The sequence below is a fragment of the Microcaecilia unicolor genome, chromosome 3 (genome assembly GCF_901765095.1).
Source record: "Microcaecilia unicolor chromosome 3, aMicUni1.1, whole genome shotgun sequence".
Classification (NCBI taxonomy): domain Eukaryota; kingdom Metazoa; phylum Chordata; class Amphibia; order Gymnophiona; family Siphonopidae; genus Microcaecilia; species Microcaecilia unicolor.
Genome location: NC_044033.1, coordinates 241,391,255 through 241,410,744, shown reverse-complemented (window position 1 = coordinate 241,410,744; position 19,490 = coordinate 241,391,255). Strand labels below are relative to the sequence as shown.

General features: G+C 43.6%; 1 protein-coding gene across 1 annotated transcript in view; it reads right to left on the bottom strand.

Annotated features, from left to right (window-relative positions):
- Positions 1 to 9,851: 9,851 nt before the first annotated feature.
- Positions 9,852 to 19,490, bottom strand: part of LOC115464509 (vomeronasal type-2 receptor 26-like) — a 60,600-nt gene continuing 50,961 nt past the window's right edge. Inside the window, exons 4-5 of the mRNA XM_030194875.1 lie at positions 11,248 to 11,392; positions 9,852 to 10,747 (exon numbers count right to left, since the gene is read on the bottom strand). Of these exons, the coding sequence (XP_030050735.1) occupies positions 9,852 to 10,747; positions 11,248 to 11,392 (1,041 nt within the window). The remainder of the gene's footprint in view (positions 10,748 to 11,247; positions 11,393 to 19,490) is intronic.

The following is a 19,490-nucleotide window of genomic DNA, read 5'->3' as shown; positions in this document are numbered from 1 at the left end:
TATTTTTGTCCGTCTTCTTCTTTGTGCAATGTCTTATAATTTATAAATAACCTTTTTACCCTTACCTTTTCAGCTACTATATTTGATTACCAAAGCAACCTTATGTTCCTCTTGCAATTGCACCTTGACTATTGTGTGTTATTCTGGTTGCGGCATCTCAAAGAAGATATAATGGAATTCAAATGATAAAGAGGATTGAACCAGTGGCATAGCTATGGGTGGTCCTGGGTATGTTTTGTCACTGTTTTTTTTTATTTATGTGATTTTATGTATGCTATTTTGTTCACTGCTCTAGATAAGGGTGTGTTACAAATAATAAATCTAAATCTAAAACCATTTAGTGGCAACCGCATTGTTCACATTTCTCCCTCTCCTCTGCCCCTGGATGTGGAATTTCCCCTCCCCCTACCCATTGCCAATTAACTTCCCCCTTATCACTCTACCTCAGCACCTTCGCCGGCAGCAGCAGCAGCAGCAGCATCAATGTACATCCACTGCCTGAGCTGGCCCCACATGCTTCTCTCTATTGCATTCCTCCCTTGTTGATGTCACTTCCTATTTCCTCTCTGGCAAGACAAAGCAGAGGGAAGTCTACAAGGCTAATGCAGGCAATGGAGGTGCATTGCTGCTGCCACCAATGAAAGTGCTGAAGTAGAGCATGAAGAGGATGTTCAGAGATGAGGAGAGTTGCTGGGCTGTGGGCAAGGGGACAAATGCTGAATTTAGGGTTGAGTAGAGGAAGTGAGATGCAGGTCTGTAGGAGTGTCCTCAGTGTGCCACCTATTATGCAACTGAGGCCTATGTACAGAAGTCTGACTAGGCTAGGAACCATCTTTTTAGAGCAAGACTCATGGCTACCTAAACATTTCCTGCATCTCTATCAGCTCAAGGACACTGACAGCACAGAGAACATCTGCAGTTCATCTTTAGGGGTGAAATTGGTAACAAGACAGGTTTATATTGGCAAAAGCAGGAGATAAGGCTTGTAGGTCCCTTATTTGGTGCCAGCACTCGTAGGGAGCATATCTGATTCAACTATGGACATTATTGCTCTCCAGGCCTGCATTATGTCTGCTGGACAGGAGGAATGTGTGATCTGATTGGGCCAAAACAGTCACCTGTGGACAGTGGACAAAGAACTGAGATAGGACTTTTGGAAGACAGAGAAGAAGAGTTTTTGGCACTGAACCAAATTGGACACACCTCTGATAGCTCTGGAGAGAGACTATCTTTTCATGCCTAATTTCTGAGCATCCCTGTGCAATCACTTTTATAGAAAAGTAAAGTGGATAATTAGGGGTAAATCCTGTTTTATCCACAGAATTGGGCATTTATAGAATTACCCTATGATATACTCCCAAACTCTATATATGGCACTCAGAATTGCATGTGCAATTTAATTGAATAACAAGCCAATTAGCGCAGATAACTGGTTGGTAATAATTATCGGTGCTAATTGGTAATTAAAATTTATATGTGCATTTTTAGGCATCGGGTTCTGCACATAAAATTTACACACAGCTTCAAAAAGGGGGTGCAGCCATAGGAACATCAGGGGAAGATCAGGGGTATTCCTGCAATTTATGTGCACTGATATAGGATAAGGGAGGTCCACACCTAATTTAGGAGCAAGAATTTACACCAGGGTTTAGTTGGTATAAATCCTCACTTCTAAAGTTAGGCTTAGATCCCAGATATAAGTGCTATTCTATCAATGGTGCCTAACTTTGATCGCCATTTATAGTATAGTGCTTAACGTGAAGGGGTTTTGGCGCCATTTACAGAATTAGGGCCATAGAGTGTAAAAGTATGGGTGTTGACAAGAAGATATGCACTTGTACACAGACCCATGTGTAGGTATGTTTAGGAGCATAATTTGGGCAGCTTTTGAAGTACTTGCACCGTTTCTTGCATGATGCAGGAAGTTCTACTGGACTTTGTTTCTTTCATGATGCAGGACATTTTGCCTGTTTGCTTCAGACATTTTAAGTGGGTGCATTTCACATCCTCATTTGTTATGAAGTGAAGATGTTCAAAGGAAGATATATCCTGCTTGGAATGTTCCCTGACCCCTGATGCAGGCATTTGCCGAAACACATGTTGTGTCGGGTCATTGGATAAAGTTGTTTCTTTTGTCCTTGGCTCCACCTTGTGGTTCCGTCTGTAGCTGCATACACTCATGGAGGTAATATTCAGCTGGCGGCAGTCAGTATTTTGTTGGCCTTTCCCAACTGGATTACACCCTTTATCTTTTTCCTGATAATTTTTCCCCCATTTGAAGCACAGCCTTCCATTTGGAATTTTCTCTTTTCTGAGACCCTCAACCAGGGCAGAGTTATCCATTAAACATATTAGGCATATATTAGGCACAGTGCCTAGGGCCCACAAAAATGTTTTAATTTTGTTAAATTAGAAAGAATAAAAATGAAATATAAGTTGTTCATTTTCATGCCTTACCTTTCAGTCTTGAAAGCATATACAATAAATAGAATAAGGATAAACAAATAAAATATACATACAAGTTCAAATTAAAAGCTCAGTGATATATGAAATGCCACTGTGGGAGGGACCTATGAAGGCAAAAGTGCCGAGGGCCCAGAAAAGTCACAATGCAGTCCTGCCCACAATACGATGATTCCTGCTAAGTCACAGCTGCTCAGAGTAGGAAGGGAAATCCATGGGTTCATGATGATTTTTGTTTACAGACAACTGAGTAGAGTTGAAAGGCTGTGAAGGAAATCTAAAAACAAAGATTACCTTGAGCTTCAAGGTATGACTCGGAGAATATCGAGCTATGGTAATCAGTGAAAACTTGATTATTTCTCTAAATGTGAAAACTTGGTTTCTCTAAATATACAGGAGACAATTCTACAAAGGGCACGAAAAGTTATGCGCCAAAAATCTAAGCACTAAGATAGTATTCTATAAAGGCAAATTTGGATGCCAAATCTGTTTTATATACTAGCATAAGTCGACTGCTAATCGCCAACATTTAGGTGCACTCACTTATGGATGTCAATGGCAGGTGTAAATGTGCACACCCAATTGTGCCATCCAGCATACGTAACTGTCATTATCCTATTAGTTGCATACATTGCTTGGCGATACACCCATGCCCTTGCCGGTGAATGCCTCTGTTGTAGTTATGCATTAGAACACTTAGGTAAAGTAAAGTATAGTATATTTTCTGGTCATATGCTGCATTGAGATGCTGGTACTCAGTACATTGGTAGTATTTGACTTTCATGGCATTTCCCATCTAGACAGCTTGTTACCTTTTTAGTCAGCCCGGTCTTTTTATGACCAGCACTCAGTTGATTTGAACACCTTTGTTTTCAACAATGCGTTTCAAAGTAGGATTTATATTCGGTACTTTTATCCTTAAATAGGATTTGAAACATTTCATCACAACGAGAGACACAGGCAGACACAGAGGAAGGTACATTTTTAATGTTCTATTTGGGTGCATTTTGTCTTTTTACTTATTCAGTTATTGCATTTTTATAGTCAGATGACATTTACATTTAATTATTTTATGGTTGGTCTTGATCCAAGATGGCGACGGTATAGGAAGCGTCAACAGACACGCTTCTAAGGCAGACCGACTATCGCTGGAACGAGCACCTTACCCCCTCCGTGTGATGGGAAAAAGGCGAGGAAAAATTCGGGAGGCTCCCCTTGCCCCGAGTGGAACTCCTCAGCTCAAACAGACGACGTTGGATAGCTTTACTGCAGTGCCTGTTTCCATGTCGGCTTCTACTCCCTCTGCTCGAGTCAGCGTTTCGTTGCTGAACAGCAGTGGAGACGGGGCTTCCCTGAGCCCTGTTGAACGTGTGGCACCTCCTCAACCCGAAAGGGAAAACCTCCTGCTGAGCCCTGATACCTCGGACCGAAATGGTAAACAAAGTGATCAGGGAGGGAGCCTGCGGGAGAGAAGAGCTGGAGCAGACAGCCAGAGAGATTCAGAAATAACAACAATTCAACCAGTTTTGTCTAAAACTGTGAGTATCTTGGAGCAGGCTGTGAAAGCCCCTCAACCGGCTGTTTTATTGGGAGAGATAGTAAAACCTGCCGTAGTGACCTTAGAGTCACTCTGGGACTTGACTTTTACCACTCGGAATGCTTTACAAACTTTAATTTCTCAAAATACAGAGACAATTAAAGCACTATCAGAGACTGCATTGAACCAACTACAAATTAATCTTTCTCAAACCTCTGAAGCAAAAAAAACTGACTGAAAAAATTGAAAAATTGGAACTTTTCGAACAGGCTTCAATTAAGGAGAGAAATTTTTCCTTTAGGCGTTTGGAATATCTGGAAAATCAAGCTAAAAGACTGTCTCTTCGTTTTTTAAATTTTCCTAGATCACCTTTAATTTCACCAGTCCAAATGCTTAAAAAATATTTAGTAGAGATACTAGGAATGCAGGAGACATCTTTGCCGCCCATAACTAGAGCATTTTACCTTCAATTAGATGTTAAATCATCTGAAAATTTACCTTTACAGGGGGCAATGAATTTAACTGCATTCATGGAAACATCTCTTGAAGTAATTACACAGAGAACTACACTGCTTGCAACGTTTGCGTTAGAAATGGATAGAGATGCAGTTCTCAAACTATCTCTAAGGCATTTAGATTCAGAGTTTATGGGTTTAAAGATAAGGGTCTTTCCAGATCTTTCCAGGGAAACGCAGAGGAGGCATAAGAGGTTCCTACTGCTGCGGGCTAGAACAGTAGCAGTGGGAGCGCAGGGCCGTGCCAATACGGTAAGCGAGGTAAGCATGGCAGGGGGGGCGCAGTCATTTGGGGGGCGCCGCCGCACCATGCTTACCTCCTCGCCCTCCCACTCCCATTGCCCAACTGCCGGCGCTCTCTTCTCTCCTGCAGCAAGATCCCTTTTTCTTTTTTTAATACTTTTAATTTTACCTCCGTCCGGCAGCGCAGCGTCAGTGCAGGAGGCGGCGCTCCCGGTCTAGCCTTCCCCTTCGCTCATGTTCCGCCTTCTTCTGACGTCATTTCCTTGACGTCAGAAGAAGGCGGAACATGAGCGAAGGGGAAGGCTAGACACGTCGGGAGCGCCGCCTCCTGCACTGACGCTGCGCTGCCGGGTGGACATGGAGGTAAAATTAAAAGAAAAAAAAAAAAAGGGAATAGTTGCCGGAGTGCAGGGGAGAGAGAGGAGCATGCAAGGGCAGGGTTCATGGAAGGGAGAGAGAGGAATTGCTGGATAGGGTCAGGGATAAATGGAGGGGGCAAGGGACAGATGGGCATGGATTGATGGGAGGGTAGGGCTCAGGGAGAGAGGGGAATTGTTGGATAGGGATGAATGGAGGGGGCAGGGGACAGAGGGGCATGGATGGATATGGATTGCAGGGCAGGGCTCAGGGAGAGAGGAGAATTGCTGGATAGGGTGAATGGAGGGGGCAGGGGACAGAGGAGCATGGATGGGCATGGATTGGGAGGGCAGGGCTCAGGGAGAGAGGGAAATTGCTGGATAGGGTCAGAGATGAATGGAGGGGGCAAGGGACAGATGGGCATGGATTGATGGGAGGGTAGGGCTCAGGGAGAGAAGGGAATTGCTGGATAGGGATGAATGAAGGGGGCAGGGGACAGATGGGCATGGATGGATATGGATTGCAGGGCAGGGCTCAGGGAGAGAGGGGAATTGCTGGATAGGGTGAATGGAGGGGGCAGGGGACAGAGGAGCATGGATGGGCATGGATTGCGAGGGCAGGGCTCAGGGAGAGAGGGAAATTGCTGGATAGGGTCAGAGATGAATGGAGGGGGCAAGGGACAGATGGGCATGGATTGATGGGAGGGTAGGGCTCAGGGAGAGAAGGGAATTGCTGGATAGGGATGAATGGAGGGGGCAGGGGACAGATGGGCATGGATGGATATGGATTGCAGGGCAGGGCTCAGGGAGAGAGGAGAAACTGCTGGACATAAAGGGGAGGGAAGAGAGATAAAGGAGATGAAATGAGGGAAAAAGGAAAAGAGGAGAAAAATTGCACATGGATGAAGAAAATAGGCAGAAGCTGAGGACCAGAAATGAAGAAGAAAGGAGGAAAGGAAAGAAATAAATGGAAAGGAAGCCCTGGAAACGGAGTTAAGAGGACAGATAGCCGCAGAATCAGATACTGGGCCAGCATGATCAGAAAAAGAAAGTCACCAGACAACAAAGGTAGAAAAAAAATCATTTTATTTTCATTTTAGTGTTTGGAATATGTCCACTTTGAGAATTTACATCTGCTATCTTATTTTGCAATGTATAGCAATTTGTTTCTAAGAATATTGCTGACAATTCCTGTCAGTGTGGTAAGTGGTGAGCGATCATTTTCACCGGGGGGGGGGGGGGGGGGGGGGGCGGCAACTGATAGTCTGCAGGGGGGCGCCAGAGACCCTTGGCACGGCCCTGTGGGAGCGGACTTCCTTCTGCGGTTTCCCTGTGTTTGTAGAGTAAAATTTCAATCAAAGCAATATCAATTCTTTGACCCAAAGCAGTTAGAAGAATTTCTAATTAGCAAAGAGGTTAGTGTACAAGTCTAATCCCATATGTACCACTGTATAGCAGGCTAGAGTTAACCACTTGGAAGGACCTTCCTTAGTTAATTTGTGATGTAACTGCTTAAAATAAGCAGGATAATTTATTTCCTTATCTTAGATCACTATTTACTGTAATATTGTGGACGATAGTAAGAAGAAAATTTCGACATTAGATGTAAGGTTACATGTGAATTACTTTTTCTTTTTGTGTATTGACACTCATAAAAATGAATTATGTTTGTTAAAAGCTATAAATAAAGAGTTAAAAAAAATTATTTTATGGTTTATTTTATATCCATAAGTTGTGAAGATGATTAATGTTTATATTCTTTTATTTCATTCATTGTCATTTTGATGTTTATTTTTTATATGATGATAATAATGTAATCTTAATGTTGGCTTTATTTCTTGTTTTTTCTCTGTCACTTTACTTTTTAGCATTTACAACATTTTGTAGTTTATATACACATTGTTTTTACTTTTCATAATTATTTTCACTGCTTTTACATATTTATGTGATTTTGATGTTCTTATATATAGACTCCTTAGGCAGGCCACTGGCCGAAACACGGCCATGTTGAGTAGAGTGTAATGCTGTTCAATGAATCTTCAATAAATCTTCTAGATCATAAAGTATCATTGTTTTATTGTGTCGCTGTTTCTTGAGTGTGATTTTCTCTGCAAGGTCCTTGTTTTTCTGTATTTCTGTTAGAACACATAGAAACATAACGGCAGATAAAGGCCATATGACCCATCCAGTCTGCCCATCCTCTGTAACCCCTAATTCTTCCTGTTCCTAAGCGATCCCACATGCTTATCCCATGCCTTTTTAAATTCTGGAACAGTCCTTGACTCCACCACCTCCACCGGGAGGCCATTCCACGCCTCCACTAGCCTTTCTGTGAAATAGTATTTCCTTAGGTTACTCCTAAGCTTATTTTCTCTCAACTTTGTCGTATGTCCCCTCATTCCAGAGCTCTCCTTCATTTGAAAAAGGCTCTCTTCCTGTACATAAATGCCCTTGAGATATTTAAACATTTCTATCATGTCTCCTCTCTCCCTCCTCTCTTCCAGCGTATACATGTTGAGGTTCATAAGCCTGTCCCTATAATTTTTGCATTCAAGACTGCTTACTAATTTCCTAGCCGCCCTCTGGACCGACTCCATCCTGTTTATATCTTTCCATAGGTGCGGTCTACAGAACTGCATGCAGTACTCCAAATGGGGACTCACCAGAGACTTATACAACGGCACTATTACCTCTTTTTTCCTGCTGGTCATTCCTCTCTTTATGCACCCAAGCATCTTTCTGACTTTGGCCATCGCTTTTTCTACCTGCTTGAAAGACTGTTAAGTACCATTTAACCATCAGGACCTGTTCAGGGCAATGGAAGGTTAAGTGACTTGCCCAAGATCATAAGGAGCAGCAGGATTTGGGCCAGCCTTCTTTGGAGGTCAGGCCAGTACTCTAACCACCAGACTACTCTACTTCTCCATGTCTTTGAAAAAGATAATCTGTCCCATCACCTCTTTTATATACAACAGCCGCTGTCTTTTATTGACTTTTAAAGACATTTGTAAGCAACCAAAAGCTGACTGAGCTATTTAAATGAAAAGGTTATTAATGCAGTGAGTTTATCCATCTACTCTGGAGTAACTGTCACAATTAATGTGTAATAGCTGCTAAGGTATCATATTAACTATCAGTACAATTGAATTTTCATGTTCGCAGTTAATGAAGCTTAGAGTGGAGGAGGAGCCTAATAGTTAGTACAGTGGGCTAAGAATTAGGGGAATTGGGTTCAATTCCCCCTACAGCTCCTTGCAACTCTGGGCAAGTTACGTGGAGGGGCATTTTCAAAAGAAACCTCTAAATCAGTATTTGGATGTTTTACAAAGACATCCAAATTCTGAACAGGAAAGAAGGTCATTTTCGAAAAAGATGGACGTCTATCTTTTGTGTAAGAAAATACTATGGATGTCCTGTGATTTGGACATTTTGTGATTTGGACGTCTTTGTTTTTCGGCCATTTTCGAAAAAAAACATCCAAGTGTAAAATGTCCAAAATCAAGCCATTGGGATGTAGGAGGAGCCAGCATTTTTAGTAGACTGGTCCCCCTGACATCCCAGGACAGCAATAGGGCACCCTAGGGGGCACTGCAGTGGACTTCATAAAATGCTCCCAGGTACACATCTGACCATTGCTCCCTTACCTTGTGTGCTGAGCCCACCAAAACCCACCCAAAATCCACTACCCCAACTGTACACCACTACCATAGACCTTACGGGTGAAGGGGGCACCTATATGTGGGTACAGTGAGTTTCTGGTAAGCTTTGGAGGCCTCACAGTTTCCTCCACAAGTGAACAGGTAGTGGGGTTATGGACTTGGGTCCACCTGTCTGAAGTGCACTGCACCTACTACTAAACTACTCCAGGGACCTGCATGCTGCTGTAATGGACCTGAGTATGACATCTGAGGCTGGCAAGTAATGTTCTTCAACACACTTTTTGGAGGTGGGAAGGGGTTAGTGACCACTGGGGGAGTAAGGGGAGGCCATTCCTGATTCCATCCAGTGGTCATCTGGCCATTTGGGACACCTTTTTGTGCCGTATTTGTAATAAAAACAGGTCCAGCGCAAAAAGTTTTAGCCCTGGACGTTTTTGCTTTGTTCCATTATAGCTGAAAGACATCCAAGTCTTAGGAATGCCCAGGTCCCACCTTGAAAATGCCCCTGGCATGCCCTCCTTGAGATCTGGACATCCTTCTGACTGACTTCAGAGAAAGACGTCCAAAAAGAGGTTTTGATAATACTGATTTGGACGTTTCTGTGAGATAAACGTCCAAATGCTGACGTTTGTCAATTTTTGGATGTCTATCTCTTTTAAAAAGGAGCCAATTAACCTTCTATTGCTCCAGGTACAAAATAAGTAACTGTATATAATATATAAATTGATTTGATTGTAACCACAGAAAGGCAATGTATCAGTCCCTTCTCCTTTCCTAAATAGCCTCCAAGTGTTAGTGTATTGTTTCCCTGATCTGTGGAGGAAGATTTAGAAATCTATTTATTCCAATAAAAAGATATCACCAACAACTTTATTATTGACCACTCTATCTACTTAATTTTATATTCAAATTGTGATAATATCTCATTTTAGTTATAATATAAAATACATGAAAGTTAGGATGGCCTCAACCAATGATGCAGTTTCTGGGTTAAAAAAATCAATATTCAACTTGGACTAGCCCAATAGCTGATAACAATATTTAAATTAAACCATTCTTTACACAAATATTAATAATTCTAGTTTTTTGATAAGCATTTTCTGCTGTTCCTTTCAGGTCTCAGCAGAATAATATAGCACTTAGGGAAAAAGATACAGCCCAGAAGTCCAGCACTGGAGGCCAGGATAGCAAATATCTCCACTGCCACCATGTATTTGCCCTTGGTACTCAGGTATGTTGGGATGAAGGAGACCCAGACACTGCAGAACACCAGCATGCTGAAGGTGATGTACTTGGCCTCATTGAAACTATCAGGTAGATTTCTTGCTAGGAAAGCTACAATGAAACTGACACCAGCCAGAAATCCCAGGTAACCCAGAACACAGTAAAATGCAACTATTGACCCTTCATTACATTCAATTATTATTGTTCCAATTTCTGTTTTCATATTAAGATATGGGAATGGGGGAGCAGTGAACAACCAGACAAGACACAGAACAGTTTGAATAAGGGAACAGAAAAGGACTATAGAAACTGAGACCCTGGAACCCATCCATTTCCGGAGCTTGCTTCCAGGCTTGATGGCATGAAAAGCCATGAAAACATTGATGGTTTTTGCCAATACAGAGGAGAGGGCAATGGAGAAACTGATCACAAAGGCAGTCTGTCTGAGAACACAAGTCACTTTGTCAGGGTGGCTGATGAAAATCAAGGAGCAGAGGAAGCAGAGCATGATGGAGATGAGGAGAATGTAACTGAGTTCTTGGTTGTTGGCTTTCACTATAGGGGTATCTTTGTAATGAATAAAGATCCCCAAAATGACAGTATTAATGAGAATTAATAAAATACAGATGAAAGTCAAAGTTATCCCCAAAGGCTCTTCATAGGTCAGGAAGGTTATCACTTTCGGGATGCAGGCATCCCTATTCTGATTGGGCCATTGGTTCTCTGGGCATTTCATACACACGTCCACATCTGAGAATGAAAAATATTGTCCCATTATCTCACAAATAGCATCAATTATAGGACAGTAACTGTTCTCTTTTAATAAGGCTTGTTTCAAAATGACAGACAGTAGCAAACACTAAACAGCTAATGAACAATGGAGTTTCCTAGAAATAAAATCATGTATTATCTCGAAGTACTTGCACCTGAAAAGCATGCTTTTAAAGGATTTCATGCGTCTTATCTAATCAGAGTGTGTTTAGTTTTGCTAGTGGTATCCAGCTCATATGTTTGAATCAGACACAAGGTATTCCACTAGGACACATCAAGACCCATTGCTCATAGAATACTGAGATTGCAATTGAGACAACCAGACCAGGATGTGCTCAATTCTGGTGATGTTTTGGAAAAGGCAAGAGTGCATACATATTTGCTGGCCCATGTTGGGTCTTCAATAAAGGCTGAATATGGGCCTGATAGTGACTAAAATTGCCCATGAATGTGGCACTTTATAACATGAAATCACTCACCAGTTTGGTTGGAGAACTCTCCTTCTGGACAGGAGATACAGTCATAGCAGCAGACGGGATCTCCTTCCCTGATTAATTTCCTGAAACCAGGACGGCAACTCGGGCTGCATCTGGACTCTGGAAGTGTCTGAGGATTGAGAATAACCTGAAATAATACTGGATTATGACTTTGCAAATGCAGTGTTACTTTTCTGTATAAACATGAGCCGGTTTTCCCATTTAGTTTTTGAGCTCATTACCAGGCTATTCACAAGAATATGGAGGTATGAGAGGTATTTTGATTGGAAATATAAACAATATGAAATAAGCTTAGCCTGAAATCACCCTTAAGTTTCATTAAAAGCATGAGAAAATACCTCTGCTTTCTCACATAACTCTTTCGCCCTTTCCTCATAAGACTTGGCTATGAGAAACGGACTTTGTAGGTTTTATCTTCATAGTTTACTTTTCTATTTCCAAGAATGAACATTTACCTAATAGATCTGCTCACTTTTGGTTGTTTACTGTATTAGTACTTTTATTTCTTTAATCATTTACCTAATAGAGTGAGTTTCATTCAGGTACACTAAATGTTTTTTGTTTAAATTTGCTGCCTTGTCAAATGGATATATTTTGGCCAAATTTGTCTTGATATGTGAAGGACGCAGCAAAGGTGTTCTAGGAATAGCACTCAAAGTTAAATTTTTTCTTGATTGTTTTTTCAGAGCGATTTACTGAATGTAGTCCATAGTATACAATTTGGACAGTTAAGGCACAATATTTGAGCAAAACTGTGCACTATTGATATACATTGGACCAGAAAAACCTAAATAAAGCAATAAGGGGCCCTTTTACAGAGTGGCGGTAAGCCCAACATGTTTGAGGACTACCGTGAATGCCATTTCTGGGGGAAAAAGAAAACTCCCAGAAATGGCTTGCACGGTGATAACCCGGTGATAATCGGACTTTGCTGCATCCTCCCTGATTACCGCCGGGTAGTGCAGGATCCCTTATCACCACCTGAATGGGTGGCAGTAAGCAGGGCCATCGAGAGTGGGGGGGGGGGGGGGGCAGGGGGGACAAAATTCCCCGGGCCCAGGCTTCCAAGGCGGACCCAGCGCCGCAGTCCCCATTCTCACCCACTCGCCCTCGGCTCCATCGACAGCCCCTATCCGTCAACCACTGGGCCCCCTGCATTCAAATCGATTCGGCAGCGCCTCACCTCCTTGTGAATGCGCAGCGACAGATTGCCTCTCTTCAGGCCTTCCCTCCCTGTGTCCCGCCCTTGTCTGATGTAACTTCCAGTTTCCACAAGGGCGGGACACAGGGAGGGAAGGCCCGAAAGGAGGCGATCTGCCGCTGTGCTTTCACACGGAGATGAGGCGGTGACAAATCGATTTGAATGCAGGGGGCCCAGTGGCGAATGGAGGGGGGCTGTCGACGGGGCTGGGGGTGGGCGGTTGGAGACTGGGGACTGTGGCGCCGGCGGCCTGAGTAGCGATTGGGGGGGTGGCGGCGGTGGCCTCGGGGTGGGGCGGCGGGGCCCCGGGCCCGGCTCAGTCTCTCGGCGGTCATGGCAGTAAGGCCTCCTGTCTCATGGCCATGCAGCAAGAGAACTGTTACCGCATGGCCATGTGTGCCTGGGGTCTTTTTACCCACTGCGGTGTAAAGGGCCCCGGTTCACAGGAAAAACGGCCCCCATCGCACGCGCAGGGTCCACAGCTTGGTAAGAGGACACCTTAATTTAGTAAACAATACAGGAGATTAAAAAAATGGAAATTAAAAAAAAAATCAAAAACCTGAATAAAATAAATCTAGTAAACCACACAGGAAACTAAAACTTGGAAAATTACGACATACATACCCCTACTAAGTTGTGGGTGTGTAAATTTAGTTGAATTTGAACCTGAAAGGTTAGGCTGCTAAATTTAGTTGAACATAGGGCCTAATTTAGGTTTCAATATTTGGGAATTCAGTTTTTTTTAAACTGGCCTTTCAACAATGATATATGTTTTATAGCAACATATGTGGAGGGGTATAATCGAACGGGGACGACCATCTCTAAGGGCGTCCATCTCTAAGGACGTTCTGACGAAGGGGCGGGGAAACCCATATTATCGAAACAAGATGGACGTCCATCTGTCATTTCGATAATACGGTCGGGGACGCCCAAACCAGCAGCCCTGCGACGAGCTCCCAGACCAGAGCGAACCTCGCGGATCCCGAGTCCGCTGAGGACTCTGAGGCCGAGTAACAGAGGCTGTGGGAAGTCGGGAGAGACGCCACCTTGGCTGGACTCGGCAGGCTGAGCCACGACCGTGAACGGAGCGAGACAGGGGAGAAACGCACTAAACCAAGGCCAGAACCTACCTCGGAGCTGGCCTGGGGTGCGGAAAGGCTGTGAGCCTGTCGAGCGCAGGAGAGTGTCCCGTCCAATTGGGCCTGGGCAGACCGAGCGTGACCCGGGCATCGGACCCGAAGGAGTGCGGTGGCGCGGATTCCTAATGCGGCACGGCGGTGCGCTAACCCCTTACGCGAAGTAGGTGCACACTACCGGCGCCTGGGTAAGCTGGAGAACGCTGCAGCGGACGATCGCCCCCCAACCGAGGCACCCACGGATTTCTGAGGCGGCGTGAGGTGCGCCTACCCCTTGCACTCCGAGCGCTGCAGAATTGTAGACGAACCACATAGGAACCCAGGACCACGTGGTGAAGGCCAAAAAAAAAAAATAACTACCAAAAAACCACTACAACTAACTGCTTGCTTTGCTTCACTGCATGCACCGATGTAGGCTAGGACTTACAGCTTATACTCTGCTATGCTAGCACTAAATAGAAGGTAAAGAGCTGCTATGCCACAATAGCATCACTTTCTGTTATGTCCTTCTTTGTTTATTTTGTACAGCGCTGCATAACCCCAGTAGCGCTCTAGGAATGTTAAGTAGTAGTAGTAGTATTTAATGCAGATGCTTTAATTATCTTAAATATTGTACATAGAAGGCAACTAAGCTGCTTAGCCAAATAACACTATCTCTATAATGATTTAATTGCTATTGCCTTGCCTCGATCTAAATACAAGGCAAGTGAACAGCCTTGTTCAACTGTAAAACAAAGAAAAATTGTAACTTACACCGCTACAGCTTTATGCTAAATGTAATTATCTCACTCTGCTTGCTTAAGACCTCCAGACAAATGAGCCACCTTGCACAGTGAGATAATTGGATCAACACTTAACGCTCACTGTTATGCTTTAATTGTAAATACAGGCGTGCTTGCTCTGATTAACCAAGCATGATTAGCATGAAATGTTGCCAAGCTTAAATGCAACTACAGGCCTGCTTCGTTTTGACTATAAACTTGCGGATTGCTTGCTACAGCGCCTTAAATACTGATATGAATACCAGTAAAACACTCCTAACCTTTTTCTGCATCACCCTACTTTCTCACGCAAACATTACCTACGGCCCAGACAACAATAACACCACAACCCACAAATTACACAGCACTCACACACACACAATGCCCACCCTGAAGAGCATCGATAACAAGCCAACCACAACACACCAACTCCACGCACAACCTATGAACAACTTAACAAACCAAAACAACACAGACAACAACAACCCAATTACTTACAAATCATACAACACTCACACAGACACAATGAACACCCCAAACAGCACCCATAATCACTCACCACCAACCCACGAATCATATGCACAAACTTTTGACAACCCACCAAACCAAAGACACAATAACCAATCAAGAGGAATAGCCTCCGGAAATGAGCACAATCGACAAAATGAGGAAAACAACAACAAATTCAACCACCGAAGGAACAGACAACTAATAAAAATAAACACGTCAAACCCTCCCTTGGAACCATATCACTCAATTCATCTAGGGTACATCAATGCAAGATCAGCAGTAAGGAACTCAGTAGACATACTAGACTGGATCGTCGCAGATAAACTAGACCTCCTATTTATCACAGAAACCTGGCTCCATAGTCCTACAGATCCAGCCATCTTAGAAATATGCCCACCAGAATACAAAATCACCCACTGGACAAGGAATGGAATAAAAAGAGGAGGCGGAATAGCTATAATTTACAAACCCGAATTCACCATCACAATCACGGGTGAATCTACCTCCCCACATCTCGAAATTGCATCGACAAGAATCAACCATCCAAATCTAACAGGCCACCTCAACACAATCCTATTCTACAGACCTCCAGGGAAATGGCAAGACTCCCAAACACAACTCATGGACTTCGTCTCGAATTCCTGCGTATCTTCCTCAAACATCCTCATACTAGGAGACATCAACTTACACCTAGAAGATGACACCTCACCAAGCACACGAGAGTTCAAAGAATTCCTAAACCTTTGGGATCTACAAGCACCTTACATGCAACCGACTCACGAAAAAGGACACACACTAGATATCATAACGAACAAATTCGAATTGGATTCAAATATCATGATTACGAACACAAGTTGGACACCTACACTATGGTCAGACCACCATAAAGCAAATGTCACTCTCTGCTGGCGAAAAACACACCTAAACACGACCAATAAACCCGAGCGAACAACATACACAACGAGAGGAAAAATAGACTCCACAACATTCTGGCAACAGATCTACCAGTACGAATGGACAACAAATGCTGACACCATCCAATTCCTCCAAGAATGGGATGAGCTATGTACAACAATATTAGACAAAATCGCCCCAACCCAAACCAGAACATCACACAGGAAAAAAGCAAACCCATGGTTCACCGAAGAGCTGAAAAAACTTAAAACACAAGTCAGAAAACTAGAACGAGCTTGGAACAAAAAGAAAGACGAACAAACACGAAACGACTGGAAACTACTTCGGAGAAAATACAAATACACCATAAAACAGACAAAAAGACAACACTACAAAACAATAATAGGACCAAATTACAAAGACACACACAAACTCTTCAGCCTCGTGAACAAACTGCTAGATACCACACCAGTTACAAATAACGGTAAAAACATACCAGACGTCGACAGTCTTGCGAAGTACTTCAAAGAGAAAATCATACTATTACGACACAAAATACCCGCCAGTCCCATAGAATACGCCACTCTTCTAGACTGTCTGGACCCAGAAGAAGGAGCACACCCAGCAGACAGAACCTGGACCGAGTTCGAACCAATACCAGAAGACCTCATCTCTAATACTCTCAAAAAATATGCCAAATCCAACTGCAAACTAGACGCATGCCCAAACAGCCTCATGAAATCAGCCCCTCAACAATTCACAATTGACCTAACGAAGCATGTAAATTACATGCTACAAAATGGACTCTTCCCAAAAGAAAAAGGAAAAATCCTACTCACCCCAATTCCTAAAGATACAAAGAAAAACTTGAGCGAAATTACCAACTACAGACCAGCAGCATCCATACCACTAATAACCAAGTTAACTGAAGGGATGGTAACCAAACAACTCACAAACTATCTAAACAAACACTCAATACTGCATGATGCCCAATCCGGATTCCGGTCGAACCATAGCACAGAAACAGTACTAGTCACCCTTATGACCAAATTTAAACAAATAATAGCAACCGGGAACAATATACTCCTCCTACAATTTGACATGTCAAGCGCCTTCGACATGGTCGACCACGAAATCCTATTACACATACTTGAATACTTCGGCATTGGAGGAAATGTCCTAAGCTGGTTCAAGGGGTTCCTAACCATGCGCTCGTATCAAGTCACATCACACTCAACCACGTCCAAGGCATGGATACCTGAATGTGGAGTCCCACAAGGATCACCCCTCTCACCAACTATTTTCAACCTAATGATGATCCCTCTAGCAAAACTCCTATCAAACCATAACCTCAATCCACATATATACGCTGATGATGTGACAATATATATCCCTTTCAAACAAGACATCAAAGAAATCTCCAACGAAATCAATCAAAGCCTAAACATCATGAACACATGGACAGACACATTCCGTCTGAAATTAAATGCAGAAAAAACTCAATGCCTGGTACTCACCTCCCAACACAACACCAACGAATTCAACGCGATAAATACACCAAACCTAAACCTTCCAATCTCAGAAACGCTAAAAATCCTTGGAGTCACTATCGACCGCCACATAACACTTGAAACCCACGCAAACAACACAACTAAGAAGATGTTCTACTGCATGTGGAAACTGAAAAGGATAAGACCACTCTTCCCAAGATTCGTCTTTCGTAACCTAGTGCAATCCCTCGTCCTCAGCCATCTGGATTACTGCAACTCATTATACGCAGGCTGCAAAGAGCAAACACTGAGGAAACTTCAAACAGCCCAGAACACAGCAGCCAGACTCATCTTCGGTAAACCAAAATATGAAAGGGCAACACCACTACGAGAGAAACTACACTGGCTTCCGCTGAAGGAACGCATCACCTTTAAGGTATGCACACTAGTCCACAAGATTATTCACGGTGAAGCCCCAGCCTACATGTCCGAGTTGATTGACCTACCACCCAGAAATGCTAGGAGATCTTCCCGAACATACCTCAACCTCCATTTCCCTACTTTCAAGGGCGTGAAATACAAGACGCTACACGCGTCAACCTTTTCTCACACGAGCACGCAATGTTGGAACTCACTGCCACACAACTTAAGAGCAATCCACGAACAAGCATCCTTCCGCAGATTACTGAAGACCCATCTATTTGAGACAATTTACGGAAAAAACCAAAACACATAGAGCCCACACTCACTTACATAAATGCATCACGCATCCACTTATGATCTCCCATTCCCCCTAATTCCACATTACTCATACATATACTTACAGGAATATGTACACCATGTGCCTATGGATCTTAACACTGCCCTTAAGCTTCCCATTGTCTCCTCCCAAACTCTCCCTGTTAATGTCCCATTGTGATATTCCTAATGATAATTCGATTATCTCGCATAACTTGTACAATGTAACCCATAACCAATTTGTAACAACTGTATTCTCATTATTCATATCTTATTGTAAGCCACACTGAGCCCGCAAAGAGGTGGGAAAATGTGGGATACAAATGCAAACAATAAATAAATAAATAAATCTCAACATTTAGGTCGACCTTAGAGATGGTCGAACTAAATGTTGAAATCATGGACCTTAGAGATGGTGGTTCCCGGTTTTTGACGATAATGGAAACTGAGGACGCCCATCTCAAAAATGACCAAATCCAAGGCATTTGGTCATGGAAGGAGCCAGCATTCGTAGTGCACTGGTCCCCCTCACAAGCCAGGACACTAACCAGGCACCCTAGGGAGCACTGCAGTGGACTTCACAAATTGCTCCCAGATGCATAGCTCCCTTACCTTCGGTGCTTAGCCCCCCCAAACCCCCCCAAACCCCACTCCCCACAACTGTACGCCACTACCATGGCCCTAAGGGGTGAAGGGGGCACCAAAATGTGGGTACATTGGGTTTCAGGTAGGTTTTGAAGGGCTCACATTTACCACCACAGGTGTAACAGGTAGGGGGGGATGGGCCTGCATACTGCTGTGATGGAGCTGGGAATGACATTTGAGGGTGGCATAGAGGCTGGAAAAAAATGTTTTTTAATTTATGTTTTTTGGGTGGGAGGGGGTTGGTGACCAATGGGGGAGTAAGGGGAGGTCATCCCCGATTCCTTTCAGTGGTCATCTGGTCAGTTCGGGCACCTTTTTGAGGCTTGGTCGTAAAAAAAAAAAAGAACCACGTAAAGTCGACCAAATGTTCATGAGGGATGCCCTTCTTTTTTCCATTATCGGCCGAGGACGCCCATCTGTTAAGCACGCCCCCATCCTGCCTTCAGTACACTGCCGACACTCCCCCGGGAACTTTGGTCATCCCCGTGACGGAAAGCAGTTGACGACGCCCAAAATTGGCTTTCGATTAGGCCGATTTTGGCGACCCTGAGAGAAGGACGCCCATCTTCCGATTTGTGTTGAAAGATGGGCATCCTTCTCTTTCGAAAATGAGCCTGATAATCTCCTGGATTTTATAAAAGTCGCCCAAAGTTGAACACCCAAATTTTTGCACATACTCCAGATGTGTGCAGAAAATAGTTAGGTGCCCAACATTTAATTACTGGAGCTGATTAATTGGTAATAATTGAGAGTTACACACACACGTGCCATATGTGCCTATAACATGTGTGCCTAACTTTCATAATGAGCAACTCCAAAGGGCGCTTGGCATGGGAGGGGCATGGGTGGG